Raw genomic sequence first — 22,395 nt, 5'->3', positions numbered from 1 at the left:
CCCAATGAACATGACCTGGGCTCTAATGCTGGCACATTTAGCCCCAACACAAACCTGACTTTGTGCGAAGTTTAGTTTGATTATTAACAGATCAGTTGTACAGATAATCAGTCTGAAACTCATGATATAACATTGTTTTCCTCTTCCGTATCAACGATACCTCTACCTCTGTCACAATAAGGGAGTAGGTTATAGTTAAAGAAGTATTGTTCAGATCCACTGTTATATTTGATGTACTCCTTTGGTGAAAGACCATCACCATTGCCCAACAGCTCTCACAGAACAGGAAGTTAGCAGCTTGCTGTTAAATTACAACACGGCAGGATTTATTATAAGGTCATTAATGGACACCGTGTGTAGTTTCATATCATTATTGCTGTGAGGATTATTACTCCTTTTTATTATTCCATATAAACACATGTGGCAGGTAGCCTAGTGGTTAGAGTGTAGAGGTGGCAGGTAGCCTAGTGGTTAGAGTGTAGAGGTGGCAGGTAGCCTAGTGGTTAGAGTGTAGAGGTGGCAGGTAGCCTAGTGGTTAGAGTGTAGAGGTGGCAGGTAGCCTAGTGGTTAGAGTGTAGAGGTGGCAGGTAGCCTAGTGGTTAGAGTGTAGAAGTGGCAGGTAGCCTATTGGTTAGAGTGTAGAGGTGGCAGGTAGCCTATTGGTTAGAGTGTAGAGGTGGCAGGTAGCCTAGTGGTTAGAGTGTAGAGGTGGCAGGTAGCCTAGTGGTTAGAGACTTGGGCCATTAACTGGAAAGTTGCTGGATCGAATCCCCGAGCTGACAAGGTAAAAATCTGTAGTTCTGCCCCAGAACAAGGCAGTTAACCCACTGTTCCCCGGGCGCCAAAGACATGGATGTCGATTTAAGGCAGCCCCCTGCACCTCTCTGATTCAGAGGGGTTGGGTTAAATGCAGAAGACACATTTCAGTTGAATACATTCAGTTGGACAACTGACTAGGTATCCCCTTTCCCTACTGTAACATACAGATTGTGTCACTTCAAAGGAAGTATGGGTATTTTCTTTGTTGGTGTCTGGGTATGCTGACCTGTCTGTGTACTCACCTGTGTTTCTTCCCCACCTCGGTCAGATCGAGTACTTCCTGCGCAAGTTGACAGAGGCCATGGGTGGCAGTTGGGTGGAGGAGCGCTTTGAGGACTACAAGCTAGAGCTGAGCATCAAGCAGCAGAGTCTGAGTGCCTGGGAGCTCATCACCCTGGTGGGCACGGGCACCTTCAGCAAGGGCGTGGACCGCCAGACCCTCTCCATGGGCATCACCGAGGTCTTCCACGAGCTCATCCTTGATGTATTCAAACAGGTTGGCATCAGACCCATTTATATCTCCATATCTTGGCACGATGTTGACATCAACCACATTATCGTCCTCCATGTGACCACGATTGATGGATAGTGTTGACCTGTGTTATGTACTAGCAATACTGTAGCATGGAGTGAGCTTTTAAACACAGCATACCAAAGCGATGGTCAGTCGAGTGTAGTAGGGAGCCATGTTATAGGGACTACATGAATATTGACAATTTGAATCTCATATGCAACACCACAAACTCATCGTGTTGGCTGTGCAGTGGTCAACTAAGCAGTTAAACTGACAGGAGCCATCCCATTATCTCAACACAGATATTAACGCAAACCGACAGATACATTTAAAAAAAAAAAGAAGACAAACACACTGTATTCTCTTGATGCAGGGCTACATGATGAAAAAGGGCCACAAGAGGAAGAACTGGACAGAGCGCTGGTTCCTCCTGAGGCCCAACTCCATGTCCTACTACGTGAGCGAGGACCTGGCTGAGAAGAAGGGCGACATCGTGCTGAATGCAAACTGCTGTGTCGAGGCAAGGAACACTAAACAACAACAAACAAGGCTCATACATAAATTTTACACCTTAACCTAACTAGTAATATACACTGAGTCTATAAAACATGAGAAACACCTTCCTAATATTGAGTTGCACCCCCTCAGAACAGGCCTCAATTTGTCAGGGCATGGATTCTACAAGGTGTTGAAAGCATTCCACAGGGATGCTGGCCCATGTTGACTTTAATGCTTCCCACAGTTGTGTCAAGTTGGCTGGATGTCCTTTAGGCGGTGGACCATTCTTGACACGGGAAACTGTAGAGTGTGAAAAACCCTGCAGCATTGCAGGTCTTGACACAAACCGGTGTGCCTTCCTGGCACCTACTACCATACCTCGTTCAAAGGCACTTAAATATTTTGTCTTGCCCATTCAACCTCTGAATTGCACACAATCCATGTTGCAAATTGTCTCAATGCTTAAAAATCTCCTCCCCTTCACCTACACTGATTGGAGTGGATTTAAAATGTGACATCAATAAGGGATCATAGCGTTCACCTGGATAGTCTATGTCATGGAAGGAGCTGGTGTTCCTAATGTTTTGTATACTCAGTGTACGTTGGTGAAAGAGTGACATTTATTTCAGAATTTGTCTTTGCAGTCGTTACCAGATAAGGAAGGAAAGAAGTGCCTGTTCTATGTCAAATGCTCAGACAAAAGCTATGAGATCAACGCGTCGGATAAGAAGAGGAAACAGGAATGGATTCAGGGTAGGACAATTCTCTCACAGTGTAATTTATCTCCTTTTAGTATTATGGAAAGCATGGACTGGACATTTAGACTTGGTTGATAGGTATATGTACGGGGGGGTGGGGGGGGGGGTGTTCAGCAGAGCACAACATTGTAGAATGTTCAGATATAAATATGTTATGTAGAATAGACATGCCTCTCTGAAATGTAGAATAAGGAATCGTATCAGCTTTACTCATCACATTTCTATCTGCAACGTGCCACAACGTTTGCCTATACTGAATATTTCCCAGCCTTGGAACTGACCCCTGTCTGGTATGTCTCCTCTCCATCTCAGCCATCCAGATGTGTCTCAGTCTGCTGCAGTTGGGACGGACAGTGCCACACCGCGAGTCCCTTCAGAAGCGGCGGGATTTGAGGCAGAAACAGCAAGCGGAGCAGGAGGAGCTGGAGCTTAGGATGAGAGAGCTGCAGACGGCCAACGAGAACAAGCAGCTACAACTGGAAGCCATGAGGAAGGTGAGCCCAGACAGCCCACTCACAACGGTCAAAGTCCTCCCTTTTCTACTATGCCTTTTTCACACTACTGAGCTGAGCTAGACTGTGCTGGCCTAGTTATGCATCAACAATGAGAAGAGAGAACATCCAAGCCAGCACAGTAAGGTGGTGTGAATGGTTCTTAGATTGTTAGTGAAGTTATACTCATGACTTCCAGTTAGTCTGTTTGCTGGAACACCCATAACCGTGGGAAAAAAGTGGGAAGGCAGAGGGAAATTGTTTCTCTCTACAGATGTAAGATCTTACATTGATTACTCTTTTGTTGCTTAAAAATGTCCTGCACTGCAGGACATGCAGAGGAGCTTCATGATTTACATAAATTCACTGAAAACCCGCACTAACACACGGTTATACTAACAGCAGGGGAGAGTGGGGTAAGTTGAGCAACCCTCGTTGCTAGGAAACCATACACCAAATGTATAACTTTACCAAATATTTAGGAAGAGGTCTGTGAAGGAAAAAAAAACATGCAAGTTAGATCCCCTGAAATTATTTTCACCAAGTCAAATGTATTTATTGTTAGAGGTTTCGTGATGCTTGTAAATAAACCAAAGTAGATGATTTTAAGATTGTTCGATACAGTGCCTTCAGAAAGTATTAATCAAATCAAACTTTATTTGCCACATGTAAATACAACGAGTGTAGACTTTACATTGAAAAGCTTACTTACAATCCCTTAACCGACATTACTGGGGGGGGTGGTGTGTGTCAATGTAAATTGTCCGGTGGCGATTTTTATGAATTGTTCAGCAGTCTAATGGCTTGGGCTTAGAAGCTATTGAGGAGCCTTTTGGTCCTCGACTTGGCGCTCCGGTACCGCTTGCCTTGCGGTAGCAGAGAAAACAGTCTATAACTTGGGTGACTGGAGTCTCTGACAATTTTGTGGGCTTTCCTCTGACACCGCCTATTATATACAGTTGAAGTCAGAAGTTTACATACACCTTAGCCAAATACATTTAAACTGTTTTAAACAATTCCTGACATTTTAATCCGAGTAAAAATTCCCCGTCTTAGGTCAGTTAGGATCACCACTTTATTTTAAGAATGTGAAATGTCAGAACAATAGTAGAGAGAATGATTTATTTCAGCTTATATTTCTTTCATCACATTCCCAGTGGGTCAGAAGTTTACATACACTCAATTAGTATTTGGTAGCATTGCCTTTAAATTGTTTAACTTGTGTCAAAAGTTTCGGGTAGCCTTCGGGTAGCCTTCGGGTAGCCTTTGACAGAGCTGGTGTAACTGAGTCAAGTTGTAGGCATCCTTGCTCGCGCACGCTTTTTCAGTTCTGCCCACAAATTTTCTATAGGATTGCGGTCAGGGCTTTGTGATGGCAACTCTAATACCTTGACTTTGTTGTCCTTAAGCCATTTTGCCACAACTTTGGAAGTATGCTTGGGGTCATTGTCCATTTGGAAGACCCATTTGCGACCAAACTTTAACTTCCTGACTGATCTTGAGATGTTGCTTCAATATATCCACGTAATTGCCCTTCCCCGTGATGCCATCTATTTTGTGAAGTGCACCAGTCCCTCCTGCAGCAAAGCACCCCCACAACATGATGCTGCTACCCCCGTGCTTCACAGTTGGGATGGTGTTCTTCGGCTTGCAAGCATCCCCCTTTTTCCTCCAAACATAACGATGGTCATTATAGCCAAAGAGTTATATTTTTGTTTCTTCAGACCAGAGGACATTTCTCCAAAAAGTATGACCATTGTCCCCATGTGCAGTTGCAAACCGTAGTCTGGCTTTTTTTATGGCAGTTTTGGAGCAGTGGCTTCTTCCTTACTGAGCAGCCTTTCAGGTTATGTCGATATAGGACTGTGGATATAGATACTGTTGTACCTGTTTCCTCCAACATCTTCATACGGTCCTTTGCTGTTGTTCTGGGATTAATTTGCAATTTTCGCACCAAAGAACGCGTCTCCTTCCTGAGCGGTATGACGGCTGCGTTGTCACATGGTGTTTATACATGCGTACTATTGTTTGTACAGATGAACGTGGTACCTTCAGGCGTTTGGAAATTGCTCCCAAGGATGAACAAGACTTGTGGAGGTCTACAATTTCTTTCTGTTGGTCTTGGCTGATTTCCTTTGATTTTCCCATGATGTGAAGCAGAGGCACTGAGTTTGAAGGTAGGCCTTGAAATACATCCACAGGTACACCTCCAATTGACTCAAATGATGTCAATTAGCCTATCAGAAGCTTCTAAAGCTATGACATAATTTTCTGGAATTTCCAAGGTGTTTAAAGGCACAGTCAACTTAGTGTATGTAAACTTCTGACCCACTGGAATTGTGATACAGTGAATTATAAGTGAAATAATCTGTCAACAATTGTTGGAAAATGACTTGTGTCATGCACAAAGTAGATGTCCTAGCAAGAAATTTATGGAGTGGTTGAAAAACGAGTTTTAATGACTCCAACCTAAGTGTTTGTAAACTTCCAACTGTAGGTCCTGGATGGCAGGAAGCTTGACCCCAGTGATGTACTGGGCCATTCGCACCACCCTTTGTAGTGCCTTACGGTCAGATGCCGAGCAGTTGCCCTACCAGGTGGTATTGCAACCGGTCAGAATGCTCTCGATGGTGCAGCTGTAGAACCTTTTGAGGATCTGGGGGCCCATGCCAAATCTTTTCAGTCTCCTGAGGCGGAAAAGGTGTTGTTGTGCCCTCTTCACGACTGTCTTGGTGTGTTTGGACCATGATAGTTCATTGGTGATGTGGACACCAAGAAACTTGAAACTCTCGACCCGCTCCACTACAGCCCTGTCGATGTTAATGGGGGCCTGTTCGGCCCGCCTTTTCCTGTAGTCCATGATCAGCTCCTTTGTCTTGCTCACATTGAGGGAGAGGTTGTTGTCCTGGCACCACACTGCCAGTTCTCTGACCTCTTCCCTATAGGCCGCCTCATCGTTGTCGGTGATCAGGTGATCACTGTTGTGTCGTCAGCAAACTTAATGATGGTGTTCGAGTCGTGTTTGGCCATGCAGTCGTGGGTGAACAGGGAATACAGGAGGGGACGGCCCGTCAGAAAGTCCAGGATACAGTTGCAGAGGGAGGTGTTTAGTCCCAGAGTCCTTAGCTTAATGATGAGCATCGTGGGCACTATGGTGTTGAATGCTGAGCTGTAGTCGATGAACAGCATTCTCGCATAGGTGTTCCTTTTGTCCAGGTGAGAAAGGGCGGTGTGGAGTGCGATTTGAAATAGCATCATCTGTGGATCTGTTGGGGTGGTATGTGAATTGGAGTGGGTCTAGGGTGTTCGGGAGGATGCTGTTGATGTGAGCCATGACCAGCCTTCCAAAGCACTTCATGGCTACCGATGGGAGTTCCACGGGGCGGTAATAATTTAGGCATGTTACCTTTGCTTCCTTGGGCACAGGGACTATAGTGGTCCGCTTGAAACATGTAGGTATTACAGACTCGGTCAGGGAGAGTTTGAAAATGTCAGTGAAGACACTTGACAGTTGGTCCGCGCATGCTTTGAGAACTCGTCCTGGTAATCCGTCTGGCCCAGCAGCTTTGTGAATGTTGACCTGTTTAAAGGTCTTGCTCACATCAGCTACCGAGAGTGTTATCACACAGTCATCCAGAACAGCTGGTAATCTCGTGCTTGCTTCAGTGTTGCTTGCCTCAAAGTGAGCATAAAAGGCATTTAGCTTGTCTGGTAGGCTCGCGTCACTGGGCAGCTCGCATCTGGGTTTCCCTTTGTGGTCTGTAATCGTTTTCAAGCCCTGCCACATCCGACGAGCGTCAGAGCCGGTGTAGTAGGATTCAATCTTAGTCCTGTATTGACGCTTTGCTTGTTTGATGGTTCGTCTGAGGGCATAGCGGGATTTCTTATAAGTGTCCGGATTAGTCTCCCGCTCCTTGAAAGCAGCAGCTCTAGATTTTAGCTCGATGCGGATGTTGCCTGTAATCCATGGCTTCTGGTTGGGATATGTACGTACAGTCACTGTGGGGACAATGTCATCGATGCACTTACTGATGAAGACTATGACTGAGGTGGTGTATTCCTCAATGCCATTGGATGAATCCCGGAACATATTCATACCCCTTGACTTATGCCACATTTTGTTGTGTTACAACCTGCATTTAAAATGTATTAAATATATATTTTTCTCATCCATCTACACATAATGACGTTCTGAAAACCTGTTTTTGCTCATTTGTTAAAACTGAAATACAGAAATATCTCATTTAAGTATTCACACACCTGAGTCAATACTTTGTAGAAGCAGCGATTATAGCTGTGATTTCTTTCTGGATAAATCTCTAAGAGCTTTCCACACCTGGATTGTGTAACATTTGCCCATTATTCAAAAAAAATATATTCAAGCTCTGTCTAGTTGGTTGTGTATCATTGCTGGACAACCATTTTCAGGTCTTGCCATAGATTTTCAAGTAGGTTTAAGTGAAAACTATAACTTGGCCATTTAGGAACATTCACTGTCTTCTTGGTAAGCAACTCCAGTGTAGATCTGGCCTTGTGTTTTAGGTTATTGTTCTGCTGAAAAGTGAATTCATCTATCTGGTGCAAAGCAGACTTAACCACCTCTAGGATTTTGCCTGTGCTTAGCGCCATTCCGTTAATTATTTTCATCCTGAAAAACTCCCCAGTACTCAACAATAACAAGCATACTCAGAACATGATGCAGCCACCGCTATGCTTCAAAATATGGAGAGTGGTACTCAGTAATGTGTTATATTGGATTTGCCCCAAAAATAACACTTTGTATTCAGCACAAAATGTGAATTGCTTTGCCACATTTTTTGCAGTATTAATTTAGTGCCTTGTTGCAAACAGGATGCATGTTTTGGAATATATTTTATGATGTACGGGCTTCCTTATTTTTACTCTGTCAATTAGTTTAGTATTGTAAAGTAACTACAATTGTGTTGATCCAGCCACAATTTTCTCCTATCACAGCCATTCTGTTCTGTAACTGTTTTAAAGTCAACATTGGGCTCATGGTGAAATCCCTGAGCGGTTTCCTTCCTCACCTACAACTGAGTTGGGAAGGATGCCTGTGTCTTTCTAGTGACTCGGTGTGTTGACACACCATCCAAAGTGTAACTAATAACTTCACCATGCTCAAAGGGATATTCAATGTCAGGTAACTTTATGTGTGTGGTACAGAGATGAGGTAGTCATTCATAAACCATGTTGAACACTCTTATTGTACACAGAGTGAGTCCATGTAACTTATTATGTCACTTGTTAAGTACATTTCTACTCCTGAACGTATTTAGGCTTGCCACAACAAAGTGGTTGAATACTTATTGACTCAAAGACATTTCAGCGTTTCGTTTTGAATGAATTTGTAAAATTTTCAAAAAACCTGATTCCACTTTGACATAATGGGCTATTGTGTGTTGGCCAGTGACAAAAAACACACAATTATATAATAAGCAATTTTAAATTCAGGCTGTAACAAAACAAAATGTGGAAGAGGTCAAGGAGTGTGAATACTTTCTGAAGGTGCTTTACATCAGTTGGTGTCTCTAGCTTAAATATGAGGTCATAAACCTAGCATGAAAGTGCATCCATTTAGCTGTGTGCTACAATAGTACAAATGTTTTCCTTGGGGTGATTTGAGCCAATGGCCATGGGGTGATTTGAGCCAATGGCCATGGGGTGATTTGAGCCAATGGCCATGGGGTGATTTGAGCCAATGGCCATGGGGTAAGTTGAGTCAATGTCAAGTTGAGTAAATTGAAGTGTTTGCTTCCCAGGTGTAATGCAAGGCCCTGTTACCTCATATCCCAGCAACTAAAATGTACAAAGTGTTTGTTAAGCCTGAAAGATGATTAAAATTATTAAAAGACAAGAAAGCAGTTGTGATTAGGTAGAATTGTGTTTGGGAAATAAAGCTAGACATGGTTTTAAAAGGTAGTGGTCAAATTTAATTCTGTGTAGGCGACTTAACTTACCCTATCCCACAGCTCAGCTCACCCCTGTCCCTCAGCTCAGCTCACCCCTGTCCCTCAGCTCAGCTCACCCCTGTCCCGCGGCTCAGCTCAGCTCACCCCTGTCCCTCAGCTCAGCTCACCCCTGTCCCTCAGCTCAGCTCACCCCTGTCCCGCAGCTCAACTCACCCCTGTCCCGCGGCTCAGCTCAGCTCACCTCTGTCCCACAGCTCAGCTCACCCCTGTCCCACAGCTCAGCTAACCCCTGTCCCGCAGCTCAACTTATCCTACCCCGCAGCTCACCTTATCCTGTCCCGCAGCTCACCTTATCCTGTCCCGCAGCTCAACTTATCCTGTCCCTCAGCTCACCTTATCCTGTCCCGCAGCTCACCTTATCCTGTCCCGCAGCTCACCTTATCCTGTCCCGCAGCTCAACTTATCCTGTCCCGCAGCTCAACTTATCCTGTCCCGCAGCTCAACTTACCCTGTCCCGCAGCTCACCTTATCCTGTCCCGCAGCTCACCTTATCCTGTCCCGCAGCTCACCTTATCCTGTCCCGCAGCTCAACTTATCCTGTCCCGCAGCTCACCTTATCCTGTCCCGCAGCTCACCTTATCCTGTCCCGCAGCTCACCTTATCCTGTCCCGCAGCTCAACTTATCCAGTCTTGCGCTGTCACTTCTATTTAACTCATTTTTTCCAGCTACACTACCTATCTTAATCGTGATTAAATTGTACAGTACCTCTTAATCCTGATTAAGTTCTTTAGTCTGGCCTTCTGATGCAGTTTGACAGTTTAAATCCAATTATCGCTGCTCAGTTGGGTCTCTAATTATGGATGAAATGTCACTTAAATTAGATGCTTCCTTATTTCACTCATCAGCAAACAAACATGGAATACATAGTGACAATATTCTCCTATTGAGCTGATTATACTAACAAGGCAGTTCCAGTTATGAGTGAAATAACATTCATAAATGTTGTCTTATGTGGTCATTGCATTTGACTCTTATAGTTCTAACAAACAAAACATGTTTTATTCACGCTGTAGAGATTGGTAGAGAGATTGTGCTGTACATTTCAATACCAGTGCCTGTCCTCAATACCCATTGTAGCTGAGCTCTTATAGATGAGACCCTTGACAATTCATTTGGACAAACTCACACGAGACTTACAATACAACTTTATTGTCCAATGTATCACATATAGTGTAGCCGTGGACAATCATTGGATTTCCTGAGGAAACAATCTCTCTTTGTTGTTCTTTCATTATGCATCGAGGAGTAGAGGCACAATGAATGTTTAGACATTCTCCCATTGAGGTGCAACAAGTCCCCGTTTCTCGTACTCTCTGATACACACAGGACTGGAGATTGAGGGTCAACCCTCTTTAAACCTTTTAACCTTGGATTCACGTGTATACAATAGCCACTGTAATTGGCTGGTCACTTCACACTAACCTGCCATGGTGAGTGAGTAACGAATGAGAAAGGTCAAATGACAAGTCACAGCTGCATGGAAAGAGTCAAATGTTAGAGGAATCACAGATTAACAACCAAGGGGAAATCTGCAGTTCAAACAATAACAAAAATGACCCTGCCACTGTGTTGGCAAACACCTGAGCTATGGGGCTGTAGAAATGTAACCACTCTCAAATTCATAGACAGAGCTATGGATGCAGGGACTGACCATCTGTGAGATCAAAATGATGGTTTTAACAATGTTTTGAGTCTGCACACAATGTCGATTTACATTTTACATTGTTTACAAACAATGGAGTAAAACAAACTTAGATTTGGGGGTCTGATGGGGGGGTGTTACAGTTGAACTAAGCTCATTACGCATCCAAGTATTTTTTTTTCAATAGTCACTGTGTACATATAATTAATTTACAAGTCCAAAAATGGATGTACCAACTAAATAATGCCCCTTCTAAACAAAAGTTGAGTAAAAATCGCTCATTTAGAAATAAAAAATGATACAACTCACTAAGCTATATTCCTTTCTATGCATTGTCAGCACAAGATGACATTGGGAAATCTTTACAATACGTTTGTTTCTGCTGTGACGACGCCAAGTCAGACGTCAGTGCTGTGCTTGCTTCCTCTTTAGGAGCTTTTCAGATAGTTTTGTTTACAAAGCCGCATATCCATTAGCTTAGGTTAAGAATTTAGTTCATGCATTGCACTGGGTAGATTTAATTTTCAATTCAGGAAGTGATTTTAAATTCAGAAACGCAGTCAACTTTGACGGAGAGAAGATTGTGTATCTGTCTTCAATTATGTAACGACTGTCCCCTCTGCTATTGGTCAGAAACTAGAGGAGGCGGCGGCCAATGCGGCGGAGGAGGAGAGGAGACTCCTGCAGACCCAGACTGAACAACAGGATCGCTACAGGATGGACCTGGAGAGGGAGAAAATGGTACCTACCTAGCTACTCACAATTTAGCGGTCAAAGGAGAATATGTTTCTACTGTAAACTACACCCACCACTGACCCCTTATGTGGCCGGCTACTTAATTGACTTTAACAAAATTGCACCCTCACACTTTTAGTTGGCAAATGTTTCCTTACACTGGCTACTTCAGAATTACAGATACACACTGCACCCTGTGAGACTTCATTGAGTAGGTAGAAGTTGTCCTGCACCCTGTGAGACTTCATTGAGTAGGTAGAAGTTGTACTGCACCCTGTGAGACTTCAATAAGTAGGTAGAAGTTGTCCTCCACCCTGTGAGACTTCATTGAGTAGGTAGAAGTTGTCCTGCACCCTGTGAGACTTCATTGAGTAGGTAGAAGTTGTCCTCCACCCTGTGAGACTTCACTGAGTAGGTAGAAGTTGTCCTCCACCCTGTGAGACTTCATTGAGTAGGTAGAAGTTGTCCTCCACCCTGTGAGACTTCATTGAGTAGGTAGAAGTTGTCCTGCACCCTGTGAGACTTCATTGAGTAGGTAGAAGTTGTCCTGCACCATGTGAGACTTCATTGAGTAGGTAGAAGTTGTCCTGCACCATGTGAGACTTCATTGAGTAGGTAGAAGTTGTCCTGCACCCTGTGAGACTTCATTGAGTAGGTAGAAGTTGTCCTGCACCATGTGAGACTTCATTGAGTAGGTAGAAGTTGTCCTGCACCATGTGAGACTTCATTGAGTAGGTAGAAGTTGTCCTGCACCCTGTGAGACTTCATTGAGTAGGTAGAAGTTGTCCTGCACCCTGTGAGACTTCATTGAGTAGGTAGAAGTTGTCCTGCACCATGTGAGACTTCATTGAGTAGGTAGAAGTTGTCCTGCACCCTGTGAGACTTCATTGAGTAGGTAGAAGTTGTCCTGCACCCTGTGAGACTTCACTGAGTAGGTAGAAGTTGTCCTCCACCCTGTGAGACTTCATTGAGTAGGTAGAAGTTGTCCTGCACCATGTGAGACTTCATTGAGTAGGTAGAAGTTGTCCTCCACCCTGTGAGACTTCATTGAGTAGGTAGAAGTTGTCCTCCACCCTGTGAGACTTCATTGAGTAGGTAGAAGTTGTCCTCCACCCTGTGAGACTTCATTGAGTAGGTAGAAGTTGTCCTGCACCCTGTGAGACTTCATTGAGTAGGTAGAAGTTGTCCTCCACCCTGTGAGACTTCATTGAGTAGGTAGAAGTTGTCCTGCACCCTGTGAGACTTCATTGAGTAGGTAGAAGTTGTCCTGCACCCTGTGAGACTTCATTGAGTAGGTAGAAGTTGTCCTGCACCCTGTGAGACTTCATTGAGTAGGTAGAAGTTGTCCTGCACCCTGTGAGACTTCATTGAGTAGGTAGAAGTTGTCCTCCACCCTGTGAGACTTCATTGAGTAGGTAGAAGTTGTCCTGCACCCTGTGAGACTTCATTGAGTAGGTAGAAGTTGTCCTGCACCCTGTGAGACTTCATTGAGTAGGTAGAAGTTGTCCTGCACCCTGTGAGACTTCATTGAGTAGGTAGAAGTTGTCCTGCACCCTGTGAGACTTCATTGAGTAGGTAGAAGTTGTCCTGCACCCTGTGAGACTTCATTGAGTAGGTAGAAGTTGTCCTGCACCCTGTGAGACTTCATTGAGTAGGTAGAAGTTGTCCTGCACCCTGTGAGACTTCATTGAGTAGGTAGAAGTTGTCCTGCACCCTGTGAGACTTCATTGAGTAGGTAGAAGTTGTCCTGCACCCTGTGAGACTTCATTGAGTAGGTAGAAGTTGTCCTGCACCATGTGAGACTTCATTGAGTAGGTAGAAGTTGTCCTGCACCCTGTGAGACTTCATTGAGTAGGTAGAAGTTGTCCTGCACCCTGTGAGACTTCATTGAGTAGGTAGAAGTTGTCCTGCACCCTGTGAGACTTCATTGAGTAGGTAGAAGTTGTCCTGCACCCTGTGAGACTTCATTGAGTAGGTAGAAGTTGTCCTCCACCCTGTGAGACTTCATTGAGTAGGTAGAAGTTGTCCTGCACCCTGTGAGACTTCATTGAGTAGGTAGAAGTTGTCCTGCACCCTGTGAGACTTCATTGAGTAGGTAGAAGTTGTCCTGCACCCTGTGAGACTTCATTGAGTAGGTAGAAGTTGTCCTGCACCCTGTGAGACTTCATTGAGTAGGTAGAAGTTGTCCTGCACCCTGTGAGACTTCATTGAGTAGGTAGAAGTTGTCCTGCACCCTGTGAGACTTCATTGAGTAGGTAGAAGTTGTCCTGCACCCTGTGAGACTTCATTGAGTAGGTAGAAGTTGTCCCTAACCACTGATTCAGCTTGTTCAGCAGGTTCTCTTCATTTATTCAGTAAATTCTTGGGTCCATTAAAATGATTGCAACTTTCTAGTTCTTTCATCCTCCCATCTATATACCCCTAAGCTCATAACTTTTGACATTTATTCCACACATCCTACTGACACACTTTATAAATGTCATCCTCCGTTCATAGGACTGCCATCAATAAGGTTTCACAGTTATTTCTCTCAGCTTAATAAGGTGTTACATTATTTCATGATCTCAGGCCAATGTCTGCTCTGTTTCAGGAAGTATCCAGAAGGGTTGCTTCCTCTTTTCTTTGTTATATGTTTAAAAAAAAATGAAGGGAACGTTTACAGATTAGCATTAGCGATGGCAAGTGTTTCCAATCATCACATAATTCATTTTCATAGCCTGAAGGGTAGGACTGAATGGTAGGAAGTTAGTGGGCATAGGATACAAAATTCAAATGAGTGGTTACAAGATACAATGGGTCTCCAATAAATATATGAAAGAGAAGACACAATGGGTTAAGTTAGTTCTATTAAAGGGATAGTTCAGCCATTTTAGATTCAATAAGTGAGTTAAATAGACTGCTTGGCTGACAACGTGCATCAATGAAAGGTCAAATAGCTGGCAACAAGGACAACAAGCTGCCATGTGGGGAATCGTAGGTGGCTCGTTTCAGCCCGTTTTACACTATATAAACAAAAGTATGTGGACACCCCTTTAAATTAGTGGATTCGGGCTATTTCAGCCACACCTGTTGCTAACAGGAGTATAAAATTGAGCACACATCCTCTCAATTTCCATAGACAAACATTGGCAGTAGAATGGCCCATACTGAAGGGCTCAGTAACTTTCAACGTGGCACCGTCATAGGATGACACCTTTACAACAATTTAGTTCATCAAATTTCTGCCCTGCTAGAACTGCCCCGAACAACTGTAAGTGCTCTTATTGTGAAGTGTAAACGTCTAGGATCGACAATGGCTCAGCTTCGAAGTGGTAGGCCACACAAGCTCACAGAACATCACCGCTGAGTGTTAAAGTGTGTAAAAATCATCTGTCCTCGGTTGCAACACTCACTACCGAGTTCCAAACTGCCTCTGGAAGCAACGTCAACACAAGAACTGTTCGTCGGAAGCTTCATGAAATGGGTTTCCATGGCCGAGCAGCCGCACGCAAATCTAAAATCACCATTCGCAATGCTAAGCGTCGGCTAGAGTGGTGTAAAGCTCGCTGCCATTGGACTCTGGAGCAGTGGAAACGCGTTCTCTTATCAATCACTCTTCACCATCTGGCAGTCTGACAGACGAATCTGGATTTGGTGGATGCCAGGAGAACGCTACCTGCCCCAATGCATAGTGCCATCTGTAAAGTTTGGTGGAGGAGGAATAATGTTCTGGGGCTGTTTTTCATGGTTCGGGCTAGGCTCCTTGGATCCAGTGAAGGGAAATCTTAACGCTACAGAATACAATGACATTCTAGATGATTCTTTGCTTCCAACTTTGTGGCAACAATTTGGGGAAGGCCCTTTCCTGTTTCAGCATGACAATGTCCCCGTGTACAAAGTGAGGTCCATACAGAAATGGTTTGTTCAGGACGGTGTGGAAGAACTTGACTGGCCTGCACAGAGCCCTGACCTCAACTCTATTGAACACCTTTGGGATGAATTGGAAAGCCGACTGCAAGCCAGGCCTAATTGCCCAACATCAGTGTCCGACCTCACTAATGCACCTGTGGCTGAATGGAAGCAAGTCTCCACAGCCATGTTCCAACATCTAGTGGAAAGCCTTTCCAGAAGAGTGGAGACTGTTATAGCAGCAAATGATTTTGAAATTAAATGTTTGACCAGCAGGTGTCCACATACATTATGTGACCAAAAGTATCTCGTTATTGATACCATGTCTTGTTTTGACGGATTCACTAGCTAGCTAACCAACTGTAACAACATATTTGAGAGACAACAAGTGCTCATTGTGCAAATGTATGTTTTCAAGAAACATTTGCAGACTAAATATACTTTTCCTGTTGTCAACAGTCTTAAGCCAACTTCGTCTGTTTTTCTCCATAGTTGTGCACGCTTTGGTTTTGTTGCTAACCAACCAACCCCTTCTATCAGTGCTACAACCTACTAAGCACTGACTCCTCAGGTTCCAAGAGCACCAATAGATTTAGTTTTAGTGAACTGTGGTGATCTTTCTACATTGTCTTGTTGCCGGTCTTCAGGTGAACTGTGGTGCTCTTTCTACATTGTCTTGTTGCCGGTCTTCAGGTGCGTCAGGAGATGGAGGAGCAGGTGGCTCAGAAGTCCAGTGAGCTGGAGCAGTACCTGCAGCGCGTCCATGAGCTGGAGGACATGTACCACCGCCTGGAGGACGCCCTGGAGGACGAGAAACGTGCCAGGCAGGACGAGGAGACGGTCCGCAGACTCCAGGCCCGGTCGGTGCTCAACACACAGACACATAGGCAGGCATAGACTGTACATATGCGCACATGCACACTCTTGAGATGAATTGATGGACTTGACTGTCTCTCTGACTAGAGTCACTGTATTTGTCTGACAAGTGGAGTGAGTCAATGTGGAAGGGGGTGACACACACACACAATTCAATTTCTGTGGATGCAATGAGACACAAGGGGGCCACACACACACCAAGGCATCTACATGTTTCCTACATAGACATAGGCAACAGTCCCTCCCGTCCAGAAACCCTTTCTTCCTCTGTGCTGACATTTGTGCTTCTCTGGGATCAGCACTTTTCACATTGTGTTCTCAATGGGAATTTGTATGTGTGTGTGTATACCCCCAGGATGGATATGTATGCAATATAATTGTTTTAATCAACATATACCTTTTGTTTATATATTACACATTCTGAACTAACTGTTCCCTGTACTTAATGTACCTCTCTCCAGGTTACTAGAGGAGGAGGCTGTTCCCTGTACTTAATGTACCTCTCTCCAGGTTACTAGAGGAGGAGGCTGTTCCCTGTACTTAATGTACCTCTCTCCAGGTTACTAGAGGAGGAGGCTGTTCCCTGTACTTAATGTACCTCTCTCCAGGTTACTAGAGTAGGAGGCTGTTCCCTGTACTTAATGTACCTCTCTCCAGGTTACTAGAGGAGGAGGCTGTTCCCTGTACTTAATGTACGTATCTCCAGGTTACTAGAGGAGGAGGCTGTTCCCTGTACTTAATGTACCTCTCTCCAGGTGACTAGAGGAGGAGGCTGTTCCCTGTACTTAATGTACCTCTCTCCAGGTTACTAGAGGAGGAGGCTGTCAAGCGGGCTGAGCTGGAACAGATCCACCTCCACCAGCAGAGGGCCATCTCTGAGACAGAGGTGGAGAAGCAGGAGCTGCGGAAAGAGGGAACGGCCAAGGAGAATGCCCTGCAGGCCGCCATGCTGCAGCTGGAACGGCTAGAGAAAGAGAGGCAGGGGGCACTAGAGCAATACCAGGTGAGGCATGTTTTAGGGCTGGTTTCCAGGACAAAGATTCCACTGCCTATTTTTGGACTAAAATGTACTTAGACCAAAGATTCTCAATTATTTTTAGTTCAGGAGTAGGACTCATTTTGTTCAGCTGGAACAGGGATGCTAGAGTTCTGGTGCTAGAACAATACCTAATTATACATGTAGTGGGTGCTAGAACGGTGGGTTCCTTGTGAAGCAAATAGTACCAGATGACAATTGTAGGTGGCAGTAGAGTTCCACAGATGAGCCATGGATTGTCCTGTTTCACTATCAAAAAAACAACTGATATCGTATTTTCTTTGTTTGTCACAGGAGGTAGTGCAGAAACTGGAGGATGCAGCGAATAACACCAGGACCTGGAAACATAAAGTGGCCCACCATGAGGGATTAGTCCGCCTCGTTCAACCAGGTAACACAACACTATATTACTGTACACTTTCCTCCTTTTATCAATACTCTCTCTTCATTCTTCCCTCTGTTGTGTTGTTTTTTTGTTCACCCTCTCTGGGTGCATCTCAATAATCTAAAGTGGCTTCCTTTCCTCATTTACTTTCCTTTGTCTGCACTGATGTAAGTGAACATTCCTTTGTCTGCACTGATGTGAGTGAACTTTCTGATTTGTTTTCTCAGGTTCGAAGGGGCCTCAGAAAATCACTAACTGGGGCCCAGCGTCCTTCACTGAGGCAGAACTGAGCTTGCGGGAGAAAGACTGGCAGGAGAGGAAGAACCAAGCCGCCGAGAACCAGTAGAGCCCCCATTCCCACATTCAACAAACTCATGGTTGCTGGAACATTAATGCAATGTTGCCCTCAGTGTGCCAAGTTGCGTCTTCAGCATTCGTTGACCAACTCAAAAGAAAACAGGAAAGGCAGGCTTGTTTTTACACAGACACCAGGGTTATAAAACGGCGAGGGCCTACCTGGACCTGTCCAATACGAAAGGCTCATTTTTGTTTTCTGTTGCAAAGCGTTTTGAAAGGTTTTCTATTGCGTCCCCTAATGAACACAACCTAGTTCAGAGCAGGTGCTGCACAGATCTTGATACTACCTGGATAGCCTCAGAGGGAAATGAACAGCAATATTAAAATAGCTTTCATATGAAGGAATAAAGGAGCTGCACACTTGACACTAATAATTAAATGTCTGTGGGGAAGGTGGAGTCGTTTTTATCAAAATGTTTTTGAGTGTGTTTTGGCGTATTTCAATTTTTCCTAAGATTTTAACAGTTTGTCTTTTTTACATGTTAAAACTACAGCTTGCTTAGTGACTGTTTTTGGTTCCATTGTCAAAGTGATAGAATTTGTATAGCACTTAAATAGCCCATGTAAGTATGAACAAAACTCCATGATAACATCATGAAATGACAATTCATGAAAACCAAATGACCGGAGCTTATCTCAATAACTAGCCATCATACTGTACTGCTCCCAGTATTTCAGGTCATTTTTGTGTACACATACTGTAAGAAACAGGGCATTTTACAACATTACACTTGAAGCATTGTTGCTAGCAAATTACAGGGCTTTGTATCCCAGTACCAGATCCATGATCATGGGGGGATATGGAGTTGTTGTTGAACTTTTTTTCTTTCTTTTTCTATTCTTTAATGTGTGTAAATCGCTTAAGAAAGAACCCTGTAATAAAACATTACATCAATCTTAAACAGTAGTTTTGTGCAATTGTTGCAAGTAGTTACACATTTGTTCTCTATCAACTGATTATTGATGTATAATTTAACAATGTTCATAACAGAATACAATAGGACATCACAAGAGGTTGGTGGCACCTTAATTGGGGAGGACGGGCTCGCGATAATGGTTGGTGATATGGTGATAATGGAAGCTAATGGTTTCCATTTCCATTCGCTCCGTTCCAGCCATTATTATGAGCTGTCCTCCCCTCAGCAGCCTCCACTGATAGACATAAGAACCCAGTCTCTGCAGTTGATATGATGCTGTAAGCGATACAACGGGACTAGTATGGTTGTTTGAGATGATGTCCTCCAGGGGGCACTATAGTTTCAGAAAAGGCAAGGCTACACATCGTTGTTCGTCATTTCCTACAAAAGGGTACCCCAGCTGGTGGCTCACAGGCTTTTATTTGGCCTCCCAAGTTTTGAGCCCAAAAATGAATATAATACATTTTTTTATGTTTGGACATAAAAGACTGTAAAAACAATAATCAGCTCCAAGTGATTTTAATTTAAGGAAATCTGTTCCCAAGTATTCCCACGAATAATAGAGACATGATTGTATACAAATGTAAGCAAGTTTTGAAATGATGTTTTAGTCAAATATTAGATATGTTTGGGCTTCTTGCGGTCAATTTACAGTCTACAATTGATCTGTAATTATGTTCCTGCACTCCGACCATCCGCTAAAGAACATTTTTAACCGCAACTGAATCTAGTTGATGATCCCTACAACATTAATTAAAGTAAACTATGTCACGAATACAACCTGTTATGCTGTCAACTGTATGTTTGTGCATGCGCACATGCGTGTCTTCAGTGATGTTTCGGGGCCCTATTTCCATTACTACACTGCACAAACCCGCCATTTTCCAAAATAAGATTGATTCTTGTCTTCTCCTTACGCCTACGTTTACACAGGCATCCCAGTTCTGATCTTTTGCCCAATTATTGTACAAAGAGCTAAACTGATTGGTCAAAAGATCAGAATTGGACTGCCTGTGTAAACCAATATTGTCTGCATTGTTTAGTAATTATCTGCTGAAAAACTTGAACATTCTTTCATATTTTAAATAAATATCGTTTTCATAGCTTTTCTGGCCAAAATCTCTGGACTAGAAGATCCCAAAGGGCCTCTTTTTTTCTAGCAAGTGGCGACGCAATTTATTATTTGGCTGCAAAGAGGCAGCAGGTCAAGTGAAAAAACAAAGAGAAGGAGGGAAGAATAAACTCTAAACAGGTGTAAACTCTAAACATCCCAAACTCTCAAAAGCCAATCAATCAAGCTAATCTGTTCTCCACAATAATGAACTATTTCATTCACCCTGTCTTCCTTGCATATCGTGCAATCGTTGTTCATTTGCTTGAGTGAAAAGAGCGAGGGGGCAGTCAGGAAAAAAACCTAAAGATGTGCTCCAGATGCGCTTCACACACACACACCACAGCTGTACTAACACTGCTTTAAGCAACAGGGCAGCTTGTCATTAACGCCAAGCACCACTCCGGAAGCCCTCTGTCAAACCCCCTCCACCCCCAGCGGAGTCTGCATCCCATCATGCCTCCTTAAACTTCCTCAAATTCATCAGCTCGGGGTTATGAGGCCTGTAGCCTGAGTACCACATTCCAGGGACGTGATGCGAAACAGAGAATGCAATAAATTCCCCCTCTGATCTGGAATCTATCGCGTGTGTGTGTGTGTGTGTGTGTGTGTGTGTGTGTGTGTGTGTGTGTGTGTGTGTGTGTGTGTGTGTGTGTGTGTGTGTGTGTGTGTGTGTGTGTGAGAGAGAAAGAGTGTCTCAGTGTATCCACAAAGATGGAATCCATTGGGGGTCTGTGTGTGAACTCGTGTCTCAGTGTATCCGCAGAGCAAGATACGCAGGGGTGGAAAAAGCCTGCAAATACAGACAATTTGGAAAGACAAAGGAATTTCAGGTATTTGCTTTGAAGGGGTACTCCAAGTTAAGGAGCCTCGTGTCTCTCTGGACCCGCCCTGGCTGTTTGGAGCGTAGGATATGCAAATAGATACAGGATACACTGTCTTACTCCATCAAATCAAATCAAATGTTATTTGTCACATGCGCCGAGTACAACAAGTGTAATGCTTACTTACAAGCCCTTAAAACAATGCAGTTCAAGAAATAGAGTTAAGAAAATATTGACCTTAATAAACTAAAGTAAAAAATGTAATAAAAAGTAACACAGTAAAATAACAATACGGAGGCTATATACAGGGGATACCGGTACTGAGTCAATGTGGAGGCTATATACAGGGGATACCGGTACTGAGTCAATGTGAGGGGGTACAGGTTAGTTGAGGTAATTTGTACATGTAAGTGGGGCAAACTGACTATGCATAGATAACCAACAGTGAGTAGCAGCAGTGTAAAAGCAAAGGGGGGGTGTCAGTGTAAATAGTCTGGGTGACCATTTCATTGATTGTTCAGCATTCTTATGGCTTGGGGTTAGAAGCTGTTAAGAAGCCTTTTGGACCTAGACTTGGTGCTCCGGTGCCGCTTGCCGTGCGATAGCAGAGAGAACAGTCTATGGCTTGGGTGACTGGAGTTTTTGACAATTTTTTGGGGCGTTCCTCTGACACTGCCTAGTATAGAGGCCCTGGATGGCAGGAAGCTTGTCCCCAGTGATTTACTGGGCCATTCGCACTACCCTCTGTAGTGCCTTACGGTCAGATGCCGAGCAGTTACCATACCAGGCGGTGATGCAACCAGTCAGGATTATCTTGATGGTACAGCTATATAACTTTTTGAGGATCTGGGGACCCATGCCAAATCTTTTCAGTCTCCTGAGGAGGAAAAGGTGTTGTTGTGCCCTCTTCACGACTGTCTTGGTGTGTTTGGACCATAATAGTTTGTTGGAGATGTGGATACCAAGGAACTTGAAACTCTCGACCCGCTCCACTACAGCCTGTCAATGTGAATGGGGGCCTGTTCGGCCCTCCTTTTCCTGTAGCCCACGATCAGCTCCTTTGTCTTGCTCACATTAAGGGAGAGGTTGTTATCCTGGCAGTGGAACCTCCTTCCTATAGGCTGTCTCGGTGTTGTCGTTGATCAGACGTATCACTGTTGTGTCGTCAGCAAACTTAATGATGGTGTTGGAGTCATGCTTGGCCACTCAGTCACAGGTGAACAGGGAGTACAGGAGGGAACAAAGCACAAAACCCTGAGGTGCTCCGTGTTGTGGCAAATGCGTTGTTGCCTACCCTTACCACCTGGGGGCGCCCGTCAGGAAGTCCAGGATCCAGTTGCAGAGGTAGGTGTTTAGTCCCAGGGTCCTTAGCTTAGTGATGAGCTTTGTGAGCACTATGGTGTTGAACGCTGAGCTGTAGTCAATGAACTGCATTCTCGCATAGATGTTCCTTTTGTCCAGGTGGGAAAGGCGGTGTGGAGTGTGATTGAGATTGCGTCAAATGTGGATCTGTTGAGGCGGTATGCGAATTGGAGTGGGTCTAAGGTTTCAGG

The 22,395-nt window shown here is 44.2% G+C and overlaps 1 protein-coding gene across 1 annotated transcript in view; it reads left to right on the top strand.

Annotated features, from left to right (window-relative positions):
* The window catches only part of LOC139406427 (switch-associated protein 70-like), a 29,537-nt gene extending 10,643 nt beyond the window's left edge, over positions 1-18,894 (top strand). The window contains exons 4-12 of the mRNA XM_071148986.1: positions 1,088-1,315; positions 1,707-1,853; positions 2,476-2,584; positions 2,902-3,083; positions 11,347-11,454; positions 16,030-16,196; positions 17,017-17,215; positions 17,543-17,639; positions 17,861-18,894. Coding sequence (XP_071005087.1) covers positions 1,088-1,315; positions 1,707-1,853; positions 2,476-2,584; positions 2,902-3,083; positions 11,347-11,454; positions 16,030-16,196; positions 17,017-17,215; positions 17,543-17,639; positions 17,861-17,979 — 1,356 coding nt within the window. The 3' untranslated portion in view covers positions 17,980-18,894. The remainder of the gene's footprint in view (positions 1-1,087; positions 1,316-1,706; positions 1,854-2,475; positions 2,585-2,901; positions 3,084-11,346; positions 11,455-16,029; positions 16,197-17,016; positions 17,216-17,542; positions 17,640-17,860) is intronic.
* Positions 18,895-22,395: the final 3,501 nt, after the last annotated feature.

The sequence above is a fragment of the Oncorhynchus clarkii genome, chromosome 4 (assembly GCF_045791955.1).
Source record: "Oncorhynchus clarkii lewisi isolate Uvic-CL-2024 chromosome 4, UVic_Ocla_1.0, whole genome shotgun sequence".
In the NCBI taxonomy this organism is placed as follows: domain Eukaryota; kingdom Metazoa; phylum Chordata; class Actinopteri; order Salmoniformes; family Salmonidae; genus Oncorhynchus; species Oncorhynchus clarkii.
This window is presented reverse-complemented; position numbering and strand designations above follow the sequence as displayed.